The sequence below is a fragment of the Pholis gunnellus genome (genome assembly GCF_910591455.1).
Source record: "Pholis gunnellus genome assembly, chromosome: 16".
Classification (NCBI taxonomy): Eukaryota; Metazoa; Chordata; class Actinopteri; order Perciformes; family Pholidae; genus Pholis; species Pholis gunnellus.
Window position 1 is genome coordinate 7,866,353 of NC_136543.1, and position 15,385 is coordinate 7,881,737.

At 43.4% G+C, this 15,385-nt stretch overlaps 2 protein-coding genes across 3 annotated transcripts; one reads left to right on the forward strand and one right to left on the reverse strand.

The window, feature by feature from the left end:
- Positions 1-311: 311 nt before the first annotated feature.
- cks1b (CDC28 protein kinase regulatory subunit 1B) lies at positions 312-3,056 on the reverse strand. The gene is made up of 4 exons (XM_079175987.1): positions 2,961-3,056; positions 2,667-2,734; positions 2,355-2,482; positions 312-1,744 (listed from the first exon to the last, which is right to left on the reverse strand). The coding sequence occupies exons 2-4, from the start codon at positions 2,723-2,725 to the stop codon at positions 1,695-1,697; spliced, it is 237 nt and encodes a 78-aa protein (XP_079032113.1). The 5' UTR covers positions 2,726-2,734; positions 2,961-3,056; the 3' UTR covers positions 312-1,694.
- A 1,451-nt stretch (positions 3,057-4,507) lies between these two features.
- Positions 4,508-13,711, forward strand: pbxip1a (pre-B-cell leukemia homeobox interacting protein 1a). 2 transcript variants are annotated; one of them, XM_079176715.1, is made up of 10 exons: positions 4,508-4,630; positions 5,427-5,554; positions 6,069-6,153; positions 6,277-6,332; positions 7,007-7,715; positions 8,877-9,110; positions 9,847-9,890; positions 10,026-10,121; positions 10,312-10,492; positions 10,666-13,711. In XM_079176715.1, the coding sequence occupies exons 2-10, from the start codon at positions 5,483-5,485 to the stop codon at positions 11,706-11,708; spliced, it is 2,520 nt and encodes an 839-aa protein (XP_079032841.1). In that variant the 5' UTR covers positions 4,508-4,630; positions 5,427-5,482; the 3' UTR covers positions 11,709-13,711. The 2 variants fall into 2 exon arrangements, with proteins under 2 accessions (XP_079032841.1, XP_079032842.1); XM_079176716.1 differs by having other exon boundaries at positions 4,528-4,625.
- Positions 13,712-15,385: the final 1,674 nt, after the last annotated feature.

Consider the following 15,385-nt stretch of genomic DNA (forward strand, 5'->3'; position numbering starts at 1 on the left):
TACGTTGTAAACAGACAGACCTCGCCAGTAGTTTTATTTCCTATGAATGGTTTCATCAATGACTGGGGTCTGGTCTAGGCTGAAGAAACGGTACAGAATCACCAGGTACTGGAGGTTTCACATAGCTTTGACATTGTGTCAAGTCACGTTTCCTATGTGCATTGTTTTGTGGCAGTTTCCTTTTATTTTACAGGTTGACAGAGACAGGAAACGGTGTATTTAAAAATGTCATCCTGCCATCTGGTGGATTCGACATGATGGGATACACACTTTAAGGTATTAAAAAAAAATGCATTGGTAAATTTGCTAGTGCTGACAAATAGGTGTTATTCAGAACACTGTTCTGTGAATATTTCCATTTTGATGCAGCCACATGTATAGTTAGTTATAGCGCAACATGGGACATTATCAATTCCACACTGTGCACCAAAAAGGTACAAAGATGTCATCCAACACAGGACTTCCTGTCACTTGTTTCATTTAAAGACTAAATGCATCATCACGTTGATTGCATTGATTCTTTTAATAATTCTGAGGGTAGAACAGCGCTATAGCTACACATCATAAAAACTAATTCAGTCAAATAGTAGTGAACAAAAAGGAAACCTTACACACAAGGCACAAGTTCATAGAACAATTATTCAAGGCAAAGATTTAGCCTCAGTGACAGCAGAGCAGCTCAGTATGTGGTAGTAAAGAACACAAGAGACAGACGGTAAACACAGACATGTCAGAGGGGGGGTGCAAGTATTCAGGACGAGTAGGACAGTGAAAACAAGCGCCTTAAAGCAAATCGTATTCAACACCACAATCTGAAACGAATGCTATCGGCTTTCCAGCGTCCCAGTCAGTCAATGGTCAAGATTGTTTTTCTATAAGAGCTTTTTCAGGTAGTGTCTGCCATCAACCGCCTCCCCCATTCTTCTTTAAACATGTATCTTCATGATGTGTCAAATGGCTCTGTATTGTGGCTCCAAAGCAAAGATTTAAAAGTTCCCATATATTTCAGAAAGGGCAACACATTCATAAATACTGAGCAGCTTACTGGTACAATCAGAGCCAGCCAGAGGGTTTGTTTTAAAGTAGGTCAAAACTATGATATGCTCTTATTGGGTGTGGGGTGTGGGGCTCTTATCTATGCGGCTTTTCATGTACATGACAAAAAGTGTTAAATGCCAATTTACAGTATCATTTAAACCAAGCAGCAACATGTCACTTAAAGCCGCACTTCGATGTTTCGGAGTCAAACTTACATTTAGGATCCAGCTGTTCCGTCTGGCTTGTGACCCGAGCCTGACCCAGAAAAACACTCCGTAAGAAATCACGCAAACGTTTGAACGAGTTTCACTCCCCACATCTTTTACCAATTGTTCTAAAAAGCTGGAATATCCAAGCAGGTTCAGCGAGTTTGACAGATTTTCTGGCAGACGACGCGTCGCTGTTATCACATGAAAAAGTCTTTTCCCCGAAGGGGAGGGTAATTGGGTTGTTTTTTTTTCCTTCAACGCATACTCCATTCCACAACCACTGTTCATAAATGTCATTGTCCTTCTCCGGGTCCGACATGATCAGCCCAAATCATAAGTCACCTACAACACAAGAGTTTGGTAATTTGACAGCATGATCTCCGCTTTGATGTGTCGATCTGTGGCAAGTAGGACTGATCTTCCAGGGACTCTGGAGTTTCTCTCCCTTTATGCCTTTTGGCAGGGAAGAGGGCGCCGGAACAGCAAAATGTGTGGCTCTGGAGGAGGGAAGAACAACGTATATAAAGCAGAGATAATGATACTTATTGTGATTCTTTTGGGAAAACATAACCCTTGTAAGTCATGCTTGTTCACCAAATATGTTAAAAAAGGTTTACCTTCCTTAAAAAAAAAGAAATGGTGTAACTTGACCCGTTTTAATATAGACAGACCCCCCCCCCCACTACAGACTTTGCATCCCTCATCTTCTGCCTGAAAGACATCAAGATGAGCTCACCATCTCATCTGCAACTGTACCAGCTAAAGCAAAGCGAGCCAACAAAATACAAGAAACAGAAGCTTCAACTTTCAAATAAACTACACAACGAAAAAGAGAAGTTGCGTTAAATGCAAATTAGCAACAGATCAGTCATCAGCATTGTGTCATGTGCCGGTTAGTTTCAGCTTCTCATCACAACCTTTTTTTAAAGATATTCAGCATATGACAACTGTAAAACATAACTGTTGCACATAGAGTTAGTGTGCACTGCAGTCCAGACATTGTTCTCTAGATCAAAATCCTATTTATTTTTGTTACACTTGATCACAATCAAAGCCTTGCAGCTGCTTATTAATTGTGACATGATCCCTGGAAACAAGATGAAATACCTGGCTGGTGGATCATGTAATGCACCCATCCTTGGCTCTGCTGGACCCCCAGGTTCCTCCACTCGGTCTCCGACATCAAATGGGTCTTGGGTACACGCTTTGCAATGTCTTTGGGTAGCATTACATGCCTGTAGAAAACGAGGGCGGACGACAACATAAGATGAATGCATCAGATCAAAATGACTATGACGTGGCATGTTACACTACTGGGGATAGGTTTTGCACGATGTCAGCTCGCGAAAACCGTTATAAAATAACGGTGACACGCTGGCAGAGTCAATGTGAAGCTGGATAAACATGAGTCATACACACCTGTACTCGTATTTTTCATCGTCATATTTATCAGAGTAGTAGATCTGTTTGTGAGACATGACGGAGCCCTGTTGGAAAGATGTCTAACATTAGTGGACATTCAGGATCGAAAATATGTCGTTTCGTGGACAACGTGACAGCAAGTTTTAGCTTGCATCGCTAAGCCAGTGTGGCTAACAGTTAAGCTAACGTCGCCCAAGTTAGCCGAGAACAAGCGTTATCTCTGACAAGTTACGTAAACGCACAACTTGTTTCTACAGAAGTGTGACGCCATGAACGGGGCTTCAAAGTTACCTTATTTGATTGCCTAAGTATCCAGAGTAGAAAAGGCTAATTATTCCAGTTGTTTTTACGTCCAACAGTTACAGGATGTCCTTCCCTCTTTGTTTCCCTCTCGAATGTTTGCTAGCCCGCTTTTCACCGTTTAAATCGACCTCGTCCCGTCCCATTGGTCAAGCCATCCGGCTAACCCTCTTGCCATTGGTCTGCTCCATGTGTCGCAGGAAATTGGCGTCATTGCTATACGGTCTTCTAGTCAGCATAGTGGAAAAAACACCTTCCTGAAAGTATGCAACACAAATCCAAACATCCCATACTTTAATGTCATTGCATAACCAGTGGCCCGCACCATTTTACTGTATTATCATGTGTACATTTCCAGTCTCTTTTTTGACTATGGCTTTATTACAATATATCTCCATTCTTAGTTCTAACTCTCTTAAAAGCCTACATCGATTTGCACCATGTTTTATATATTAGGCAAAGAGAGAGAAAGGGTGACATATTTCAGAGCAGCTACCGTTAGACATTTAGATGAATGACCTCCATTTTACTTCTCAAAATATGAATGTAGATCTATTGATGAAATGTCTTAATTAATCTGCCATAATACACAAAACTTAATTTCAAACAGATAGAAATGTAAATCTAGGGCATGTTTACATATATACATGTTACCCTTTGCAAACATGACATTTATCATAAGCTATTCAAAAGCTTATTTCTAAAATGATTCATAAAGTAAAAATAAAATGCTCATCAAAGTTGACAGTCTGTGTAATGATATCACAAGGAATAAAAGCATCTAATAATTGCATGTCACTGATGAGCTAGCTACAGCCAACTATTGAAAATTCAGCTTTCACATTATTGCATCATAATAAGACAATATTATATGATATAATTAGAGGCCATACTTAGGTAGTTATATACTGTGCTAGTGTTAAAGTTATTTTACTGAAGTAAAGGATGTAAGTCCTTCTTTCACCACTGCAATCTACATATAAACTAAATAAATAATAATAAATATCTGGAACCACAGATTCCAATTCTCTTTAACGGTGTGTGTGTTTGTGTGGGTTCCGATTTCAGATATATGCACAGGTGTTGAAATGTGCCTTTGACAGACTAAACAGTTTACAGACTCTAATTTTAGAGAAAACGGGAGCAAGATGATGAAATTGATGGCTAAGCTGGAGCAATTGGAGTAGAGGGGTTGTCCACCTGGGTAAGTACCGCAGTTCAAATATAGCTGTGCAGACGTGTCAGTGTGCGGCTGGTCCCAGCAGCCCCTCCCTGCTGCACATATATATATATATAGATGCACACGCATGCAGCTTGAGGGTTCGGCTCACACATGAAGTTGTATTCTTAAAAAACAGGGGACGGATCTGTGCTCATCACCTGCCACTTTCACCTGCGGGCGTCAATCAAGCCGGGGCTGTTGCGTCGTTTTCCTGACATCCCACTTCTCTCCGATTGGTCCAGCCTCGGTTCAGGGGCGGGAGCTCCGCAGCATCTGCTGAAATTCCATTGGACGAAAGGTGCCTTGGGGGCGACGTGACGCAGCTTGGAATTCCCAAAGTTCCCAAGTTCACGGGAAGAGAGGAGCGTTGTTCATACTAAAAAACAAAACGTTTTGAAGGGAAAAAAAACTGCGAGCGACTGAGGTGTAAACAAGTTGGGTAAATAAAACGTCTTCTTTGTGTTTAATGTGACGTAGTCGAGCAGGTGTGTGAAGCGCTCGCGAACAGCGGGGCCTGTGAGAACGCGGAAGAGTGGGAGTGGGAATATTCAGCCGACCATCCTTTGTTTACCATTTTGTGTGAACACTGAATTTGGTTGTTACAACAACTATAGCCCCTTTAGGCCTACTGTGTTTCCCATATGTGCTAAACAGAAGCAGTAGCGCACATAGTGTTGTCGACACGTGAGTATTAACCGTTGTGTGCGCGTGTCTGGTTCAAAGGCTGGGATTTGACCGTTCTCGGTCATTTAACAGCCTCACAGATTGACTGGTCGGACGGATCAGAATGAACGGTTGGCTGGAAATAGCAGCGGTGATGAAAACAAGCCGGAGATTCCTATTACTTCTGACTGAGACCTCTTTTTAAACTGCGCAGCAGTATATTATGGATGCCAACACACCGTTACATAACTTGCACCAACGACAGTCTGGTCTCTATCCCGTGTGTGCGGTGCATTAGCTCCCAAACTCCAACGTTATTGCGTCATTATGTCCTCTTAGACTACCATTTGCACGATCGCCATCAAAATATGACATGCAATGAGGCACAATTTGTCATGTTGTGTGTATTTTCATGTCCATAACGGTGCATACCTACAATTCTGACTGTTAGCCTACCGACACAAACACACACAGTCAAGACTATTACATCTGGATCATGTTGATGCCCACGAGGCATGTATAGTGAATGCATCAGGCATGTTGAGTTAAGTTGTTTCTGTCGTCGTCTGCAGAAAACCCTAACGCTGAGTCTGCACCGCGCTGTGCCAAGTTGAGCCTGACGAGGGCGATGTCTGACAACAGCAGCAGCACAGGCAGCAGCGGCTCGTCAACCAACAGCTGGACACTCCTCTCCCCCGAGGTATGGCGGAGAACCAGCTCAGGAAACTGAGACGTGAAGCTCTGTATGCCTGGTTATAATTTGGAGGATAGTTGTTTTCCTTTGCTATGAATACCCGTTAATTTAAAATATGGCATGTCTCCACTTGCACACTTGAGCTTCCCACAGTGATAAGGCAGATGTGTTTGAACTCTTTGTGCATGATTGTATGTCTGTGTTAAGACAGCTAGGGCATTAAGGTCAACAAGTTTGTATTGTATAAGGCAGAAGATCCTCCTCAGTTATCAAAAATACACTCACTTTTCAACCAAAGAAAACTATTCTTATACAACATCCACGGCATAAATTGTACCTTCATCAAGGTTATAGGAGTATGTGGTATGTGTATGCAGTATTTATGGCATTATGCCGTGCATGCACGCCTGTATATAAGCTGCTGTAAATGTCAAGGGCAGCGTACGTAACGAGAGCACTGTAGGTGTTAATGTAAAAGTCTGTAGGAAGCTTGATCTCCCTGGATCGTCTGGCTCCACAGGAGGCTGCGGTTGAGAACGTCGGGCCGGTAGATGACGGCACTGAGAGCCTGGGTGACGTCGCGAGTCTCTCCGAGGATGTGACAGGTATTGACGAGACAAGATCTGTGGCTGCTGGCTAGGGGTGTGACATAAATCCACATTTCAGGCAGAAAAAGGTTGCTTTTGGATTGATATTTTAGTGTTGACATTGTGTGAACGTTGTTTCAGGAGCTGCCGCAAGCGACATTCCAGTCGAAACTGTCCTGTCTGAAGAAGGCCATCAGGTTGGTACACAATAAACTATGCAATCAACCAGGCGAGGCATAAATTCAATTTCACCACAGCATATTTACATTGTTCTAGCCAGATAATGTTTTATTGTGTTTTTTTGTTTGATGTTGCATTTTTGTATGAATGTACTTACTCACTGCCCACACACAGACAATGTGACAATGTTCATTTCCAGCATAAAGTGCAGACGAGTTTCACGGAACACTTTTCAGATCTGTAACATCAACTTTATAGAACCCAACTTTGTTGCCAGTTCCTCAGAGTCAATAAGCTCCTCCTACCGTTGGCACTCTGCATCCGTGTTGAGGAACCACACAGGGTGAATTGTGTCATATGAGCAGTGGAGATGCACTGAAAGTAGCCTCAGCAGAATGTGATGAGTTTTCAGTTAGATGACAGGAAAACTGCCTCAGTCTTGCCACGCCCAATGCCTACTCTCGATATATAATTTGAGAAGTAGAGACCTGTTCTCCTGAAAACGTCACTCTGGGCAACATAGGAAGTCATTAAATGATAGAGAAGTACTGTACACAATACAGACTGAGGGAAAATGGATGCGCTAAAAAACTAAATCGAAGCACTTTATCACAAAATAACACCTTGATTGCAATAAAGCTCGCAAAAAAAGATGATATCAAAGTATTCACAGATAACTTCTTCTTTCTAGGTGTGTCAAGAGACCTCTCCAGAGTCCATTGAGGGTCCCATCTCGTCTAGCCCAACCCGGATGAGCCCCCCCCCACCCAACCTCCTCGATCCTTCAGACCTGGACCCGGAGAGTCAGCCTCCAGTCATCCATGACATCGTAACCAGCTCCCCGAGTGACAATGAGCACCTCGGAGCCACGCCCTTTGTCACCAACATTGATTCCAGGACTCCGTTCGATATTCCTGCTGCTGATGATCTCCTGACAGCTGAGCCTGAGGAGTCGTGCTCCACTCCTCCTCTGACTGAGATCCACGGCGCTACAGAAGAAGAGGTTGACGAGTGTGATGAATATTGCTTGAATCCTTTCTACGCTACTGCGCCAAAGGTCATCATCCCCACAGAGACCCTTACAGCCACCGATCGTCCCTCTCGTGGCGATGCTGATATCAGCTTCGTACCAGAGAGTACAGAGCCACCAAGCCAACTCCCAGAGAGCCTGGTGGTAGAGAGCCCCATCAATGATAGTCCTGCACCAGAGACTGTTGGTTCAGTAGAGGCAGAGGAAGAGGAGGAAGAGGAGGAGGTGGTGGAGGTGGCGGCTGTGGAAAAGGAGGAGATGGGGGTGGCGGCGGCGGCTGTGGAAAAGGAGGAGATGGAGCTGTCTGAGGCAGTGACCCAGTATGAGAGAGAAGAAGAAGAAGAAGAAGAAGAAGAAGAAGAAGTGGAAGGTATGGGATAAATCTACAGGAATATGTGTGATGATGTATGCATGACGAATCAAGCAGTGGAACCAGAGTGATCTTTACTTTGGAGGAGAGGATTTAGAGGTAGTTAAAGAAGTTAGCTTTTGGAAATGAACAGCAGAGTTCTGAAGTAAAGTAGATTTTTTTTTCAATTTTAATTTCACCATTATTTAGCCAGAATCTGTTGATTGTTCATTGAGAATGAGAGGAATGGGGACTTAGAACTCCCCATTCCTCTCATTCTCTGTGCATTGTGTACAGCTTCTCTCTGCTGGAATAACACATGGCCACAGATATGCTGTGTGGCAATATGATTTGACAATATGCACCATATAAGCACAACATCGGCTGAAAACACAGGCCTCCTCTTCAAGAAAGGCCCTCGATGTCTGGTTATAAAAGCAGGATCCGTTTTTTCATTCCAGTTTATATTATGCTTTAGTCGCGCTTATCCCCAAACAAGGTTACGCTTTATCATATTACCACAAACCGACCACAACACAGTGAGCTTGGTGGTTTTGTGGGCCCCTGGGAGGTCTTGGGCCTCGCTGGTAACGCAGCCTTGAGCAAAATAAGTGGTTGGTGGCTCTTTGCAATTAGCACCAGTCAGTAGAAACAGAAAATGACAGTCCTTTTGGAGAAGATTTGGTTAACATGTGTCTTATCTGTGTCAAGCTAGCATCTGGAAAATGATTCATCAGTATGACAGGGAGGCGTAAACCCTGCTGAGAAAATGAAGAAACCTTCCATGCATGAAATGACTGCTGTTGTAATTTAGAGAGAAAATGTCATCCATTTCCACGAGCAGCACCGACTCTTTTTTTTGCCTGTTTTTTTTGTGTCACTGTTTACACATTGTGGTGTCATGCGGTTCGTGTATTCACTTATGTTTTGGTATTGTGTGTGAGGCAGTCTGCCAGGAGATAATTACAATTTTGGTTCTGACACTTTTGTAGCCACAGATGCCGGGATGATTTGTTGAAGGGACTCCGGGCCAAATTTGAGTACATGTGGTTTAACTTTAGGCTCCGTGCCATCATCTTTCTCAAGAACGCACTCTGAAATGTGACGACCCTCTGCTGTGTTGCCATTAGCGTTTCATGCTCGGCACGTTCTCTTTCCTCTCATTTATTCTCCCTCCCGTAGAACCATCCAGCTCTTTCTCTCTGGGCGACACAGGCAGCTTCGATGACGGACTGAGGAGGAGGAATGCCCCTTCCTTCGGGTCGCCACGGCCAAGAACATCCGATGAGGAAGACGACGAAGAGGAAGTGGAGTTCAAGCTGGCGGAGAAGAGGGAGGAAAAGCCATGGTTCTCCTTGAACAAATGCATTGTGGGCTCTCTGATCCTGCTCTTCTTAGGTTCCCTCTTCCTCTCTGGTGAGTTCCTCTAGCCCATCACTAAGCCAGCTGGCCTGCTTCTGCTTTTCACAGTCCGATGCAGTAGGATTGAGATCATGCTTATGATATTTATTACCTGATAAATCTGCTTATGTTATGTTAGGAACGGTGCACCTGTTCGCCCCTGTTACATCAGAGTTTTTTTTGTAAATCTTGTCAATAAATTACATTATTACACATTTGCTAATTTGACATTATTTACGAATTACATAAACCCATTAATTGGCAGCTGTCTGCAGTAGAAGGATGTCTGTTTTTAGATCTTGTTGACTAAGCTGTACTACGTCAACAGGTTTCCCCTCTGACCTGCATAATGGTAGGTCCAGTACTAAGACGAGCTGGCTAACGCTCAATAGCTTGTCCAAGCACTTATCTGGCCTGACACTTCATGCAGTGGCAGCAGAAAATGACAGCTAAAACGCGTTCTGAATTGTACAACAACACCCGTCATCACGATTTGGAAGGGCTCCCTGGATGTTTATGGTGCTTCAGTTGATGGGGAAACTCCTGGCAATTTGCTTGTTCGGGCTAAATATCTCGCACAGTTTTTTTTTTGAATGAATAGCTTCTGTGTACAGGTAGTGCCTGAGCTCATCGAGTGCCCTTCACAACAAAAGCATCTGTTACGGTTGTAAGACAGCCTGTCAGCTGTGTGTCAATAGGAGTTCCTGTTGTGAGACTTGTGTGAAAGATGTGTTGTTTTCGTATCTGACAGGTGACTTTGACGCCTCTGAACTCAGTGATGGAGAACAAAACCAGGTCCGTTCCTCGACATCTGTGACTACACTGTAGTATTCAAGAAAACTTGAGTCTTAAAACTTAAAAGACGCGCGCTGAAGATGGGATTATTTCAAAATATGTGTTTTATTCATTTGCCAATGATTTTCGATCCAGGACTGGCTTAGCGGTGATCCACAGGATATGAAAGAGCTATTGGATAAACTGACACAGGAAAACCAGCAGATCGCTCAGCTAGAGGCTCAACTACAGGTCAGTATACCAGTTATACTGACATTAATGATGTCGTTTTACCCCTTCATGGTGTTTTAGTGCACTGCAATATATACACAGCATGTTTTCTACAAACAGTATGGATTATTGTCCCAAGATGTGCACGATCTGGCTCTGACCGGGACGCTTGTCTGCATTGGGAACGTCTCCATTTCTCTTTATTTCTTAGTCTCAGAAAGAAGAACTTGACTTGGCGCTGAAGGCCGTATTGGTGAGCGGTGATGAAAAGGGTGAAGCAGATCTGGAAAGAGAAAACGTGAAGCTGAAGGAGGAGCTGTTGTCTCTGCCTGAGCTGAAGAAAGAGCTGGAGAGTCTGAGGTCCAGGGTGACCGAACTCAGCCAGCTCTCAGGTAGGATGGGACCAACATGAATGCAATTTGATTTCAGTAATTATTTATTGAAATGACAATGCATATAGATATGTACTGTGATATAAAAATGGATTTCGTAGAGTGGTGATCTTTTGACCTTTCTAATATAACAGCAAACGCATTATAACGTTGATATCTTGAATCCTTCACAGCCGATCAAGAAATGCCCCCTGCTACCTCGAGCTCCGCCCCTCAGCCGGGTGACAAAGATGGTCAGAGTAACGAGAAAGCTCCTGAACTTGAGAGGGGGAAAGACACAAATGAGGGAAGAAAGCTGAAGGAAGAACTCCAGAGGCAGAAAGGTCTTCTGGAGGAGAGCAAGAAGAGGCTGCAAGGGATGAAGAAAAATGGAGGCGACAGGAAACGCGTGAGGGACAGTTTGGAGGAGATCCAGAAGAAGCTTTCTGAACAAGTTGAGCGGTGGGGTAAGAGGAAGCCACAGGAGTCCAAATGGAAAGGGAACAAGGGCAAAAGCAATGAGCGGGACCACTGGAAGAAAGAGGACAAGAAAGAGTGGAGAGGGGAGAAAGGCTGGAAGCACAGCAAAGAGGGAGGATGGAGAGACAAAGAAGAGAAGAAAGAGAAAGAGCGGAAGTCTCAGAAGCAAAACTCTCACAAAGAGGCGTGGAGGAAACACCAGGACGAGTGGGAGAAGAAGAAGGACGAGCGCAGAATGGACAGAGAGGAGAGGAGGAAGGAGAAACCGTGGCACGGCGGGCCTCCTAAGAACTCCCACAACCACCATCAGCAGCACCACCACCACCACCAGCAGCCCCGTCAGCCTCATCCGTACAAACACAACGACTTCTGGAGGGACCAAGAGCAGAAGCTCAGGCGCAACGTCCGCCCCCAGCTGGGCTGCAGCTCCGTGGAGGACTGCGCCGGCAAGGAGGGGCTCTACCCGGTGGAGCTGCCCGAGTTTGAGGAACTGCTGGAGGGCTACCTGAGCAAGCTGGAAGGATCCTCGTCCGAGAGCAAAGACAAGATCAGGAAGCTGACGGCAGGGTTCTTTGAGGACGGCAGGTTCATCCACGACAGGGTTCTCTTCGGTGACTTTGTCGAGGACGTGGCGGACATTCTGGAGGACATGGCGGACGTTGTGGAGGACGGCGGGCATAAAGACGACGACTCCCTGGAGGAGGAGATGGAGGAGTTTGAACGAGAAGCCCTGTGGAAGTTTGCAGCCGCAGTTTAAGTAGACATTGAGGGGAAAAAAAGGAGTGAAATATAACGCTAGGATGCAGCACAAATGGTGTTTTTATACGACATTTCTTGCCTACATTCTCCTCTTCAGAGCTGTAATTGTAGTAGCTTCTGGCACAGAGTGGTCGTGCCCCTCATAAACGTGTCCCTCTCAGTCTTTAATCATAAGCTAGACTTGTACTTGTCATATTGGACTTAGCTGTCGTTACCTACCTCTGTCAGGTCATGCCTCCTAATGCAAAGTCCTTCAGAAATGTGTTTTTTTGTTTTTTTTTCCTCTGCTGTATAGTGTTTTCTCAATATGTAGTGCATGTTGCAGTTCACCATTTAAATTCAGCCTGATAATATTTCGAACACACACAAAGAAACAGGGCTTTAAGGAGATGGTATTTGCACACATTATTCTGTTGAGCAATGGTTACATATATTCATATAATTCATATATTATATGAGCGTTGCCGTTAAATACTTCTCTGTCATTTGACTGTGTGAAATCAACCTGCCGCATCTCCGAGCAGGTTAAAAACAACAAATGCTGAGACTGTTTCTGCAGACACCATTTGCCTGAAGTTCAATCCCAGAGGACGAGATCCCGGTTCTTTCAGAGACAAAAATCAGATCCGGTCAGACCAGTTTTTGCGTCTGCAGCTCTTTAGTAAATTTGGGCAAACACACACACAAAGGGTGCCGTTTGAGAGCCCTGAGCGTTCGGCGTCTAGCTGCGACAGGCTTTTCAACCCCCAACTCCCAACTGTCGGTTGTCAGCAGATGTGCTGAACAACCAGGATCTGTTTGGGAAAGAAAAGCAATCAGACAAAGTGGTAGTAGCTAAATCTATAGGACTGCTAAACCACTTTAGCACTTTTCAAAAACATTCACATTTACAGCAAAATTCATTTTCTCTGTTGTGTTTTTTTAGACCGTTAGTTATCTTCAGTGTTTCTTTTGTAATGTAGACATGGGGACCTCTAACACGTGATCTGCATATACTGGGTATCCCAGAGTAAAAGTTATTTAATACACCTTAAATGAGATTGGCAACCAAACCGCTTTATATCTTATTTTCCATTTTCCTCTTATTTTGTCAGCAGGTTGATATTAACCGAAATGCACAAGTAATTAAGTAAAAATGGAAAAAAATTAGGACGCTGCTGCATTTAGTTTTTTAAATTTTAAGTTGAATGAACCAGGCAAAAGGTAAAAAAAAAAACAGATACAAAGCAAAGTGCATTAAGTATTGCAGAACTGCTCTCCATTGTTGGCTAGTTCTTTGAGTTCTTCTTGTTTCGGTTTCGTGTTTTATTCTAGTCCTTTTCGTTTCATGAAGTTTTTAGGTTGATGTGAAGTTAAAGTCGACAGAATGTGATTGTTGGTTCTCATTTTTCAGTGATCGAGAGAAGCTTTGAAGTGTTTCATGTTTATTTATTCTGTCGGTACACTGCACCTCTTTTCCTTCTTTCTAACGAGACTTTGACCCCAGGCCATACACGTCGAATGTGGAAATGGTGACGTTTTCAGTTTGTTTTCCGAAATTTCATTTGCCAGCTACTGCTTATGTGCCTTTATTATTATTATTATTGTGAATATCTTAGGGGTCTAGGAATTAATTTGCTTCTGCAAGATAAAGAAGAAAATAAGTTTACACAGCTTGCAATCTGACTGCTGTTTATAGGACAGACTGAATGTCACAGGGTTTACACAGGAAGTGTTGAAGGGATCTTTGCTAAACGTTCTCTGCTGTTTGCACAGAGGAACAATTTCAACAGATGAGTCATTAAACGAATCACATTTATAAACGTTTAATCGATATTTGAGGAGCATTTCTGTCTTTGTGGGACAGTAGGTCTGCTAGCTGGCTCAGATGTGCATGTAATTGATCCTTGGACAAATGTATTGAAAAATGTTGCCAATTGTTTTATTTTGTTCATCAGTTATGTCCTCTTTAAAGAAACCAGTGTTGAGTTCAATACATTTTTCACCATTAAATGTGTATTGTTTGTCTTTATTGAAACTTTTCAGTTGATTCATTTATTACACGGAGACAATAGAACAGTATCATAGAATACATCCCTTCAGAATGGGTTGTATTGATGTAGCTATTTTAGTAAAATGCAGTAGCGGGCCGTGCATTTTATACCTGGGCCTTCACTGCTGTCCTCATTATTGGTTATTGGTTATTATTTGTTTTGTGTAAAAATGAAGCTCAACACCTACAAATACACCAACTGCAGAGTGCAGATACATGAATACGCCGAGAGTGTGTCTCCTCTCTTCTCTGACTGCAGCTGGGACTGCTGCGCGAGGCTTCTGTGAGTGTAACTGCATGTGAGTGCTTTGGGGCGGCGGAGGGGCTCATGGCAGCACCCGCTGCTCGTTCACGACAGTAACTGTAGAACAGTACGTGCGTTCACGTCAGTCAAAACACCAGAAAAGTCTCCCAACAACACCAGAAAAAGTTGCTAGATTTGTCATTAGTAGCTTTTGACAAAAAAAGTCCCCAGATTTAGCGAGAAAGTTGCCAAGTTGGCAACACTGGCACCGGCTAAATATGTCCCTCGAGCAACATTGGACGTAACAATGGTTCCTATCACATATAAAACAAAACAAAAATCTTCATAAAAACAAGTTGTACAAATAATAATATACAAACAAGCATATTAAAGCTACTGCAGATGTAAAAACAAACGCATTTAACTTACCAGAGCTGCTGTTCACTATTTAAAGACAAAGTCCTCCTTTCTTTGTTAATAACGACTTTAATCTCACGGTTGTTCAGTACATCCGTCCGTTTTAGTTCCAGTAAGAAGTCCTTCTCGACAGTCGAGCCTCCCCAGTTGTATTTCTTGAATACGTTTTAATACGTTTGAGGGCTGAAAATGTCCGCTCGACAGAGGCAGCAGATATTGGGTTTGTAACCGCCTAACATGTCACGCTAGCCCACTGACCAATCACGTATGGCTAGGCCAGCTAGCAGGCTCGGACACGTCAAAGAATACGCCCAATATGTCAAACTAAAGATCTGATTGATTGAAGACTATGACAATCAACAATATCGTCCCCATTCACTTAAACTGCACATGGATTCACTTGGGAGTCTGCAGGCCTCAGGCCTCTCTTCTTAGAGACACGGAGGTGAAATCTGATTGGATAAAAGCTCTGCTTAAAACAAGCTGCACTGGAAGCAGAGCAACTGAGGAAGACAGTAGCTGTGCAATGAGAAAATAAGATAATGGGAAAAATATTTTTATAAATTACAATACATGTAGTGTATTTAAGAAAAAATTTTAAATGATAAAATAGCTATAACTTTGTGATTCTGTTTAGGCCAGCAGAGAAGGCCTTGCTAGCCCTGACGGCCCACCACTGGTAAAATGTACAATGATACCCAGGCATGTGTGACTTGCTGTCTGACAGGAAGTGAAAGTGTTGGCACGACAGGCATCTTTTATCGCAGCTTTGATGGCGAACTAAAATATTTACATCTAGATTAAATACTCTCTCTCGGCCTGTACGTGATACACGAACCAACCGGTGAGTCACTGACCTGATACGCTGATGAACGAGAATGTAAGCCATGATTGAGAACAATCAGCCACTGTGAAACCACAGAGAGCGATGGTCATTCCTTGAATTCTACAAGTCGCCATACAAGCTTTTATGTTGTGTTTT

What these genes read in the sequence shown, in the direction of transcription:
- cks1b (XM_079175987.1), bottom strand. Translation starts at nt 2,725, where the DNA reads ATGTCTCACAAACAGATCTACTACTCTGATAAATATGACGATGAAAAA. An exon ending in GATGAAAAATACGAGTACAG is followed by an intron (nt 2,483 to 2,666) that starts GTGTGTATGACT and finishes CGTTTTCTACAG; the next exon opens with GCATGTAATGCTACCCAAAG. An exon ending in TTACATGATCCACCAGCCAG is followed by an intron (nt 1,745 to 2,354) that starts GTATTTCATCTT and finishes TCCCTCCTCCAG; the next exon opens with AGCCACACATTTTGCTGTTC.
- pbxip1a (XM_079176715.1), top strand. Translation starts at nt 5,483, where the DNA reads ATGTCTGACAACAGCAGCAGCACAGGCAGCAGCGGCTCGTCAACCAAC. An exon ending in TGTCTGAAGAAGGCCATCAG is followed by an intron (nt 6,333 to 7,006) that starts GTTGGTACACAA and finishes TCTTCTTTCTAG; the next exon opens with GTGTGTCAAGAGACCTCTCC. An exon ending in GTGATGGAGAACAAAACCAG is followed by an intron (nt 9,891 to 10,025) that starts GTCCGTTCCTCG and finishes TTTTCGATCCAG; the next exon opens with GACTGGCTTAGCGGTGATCC.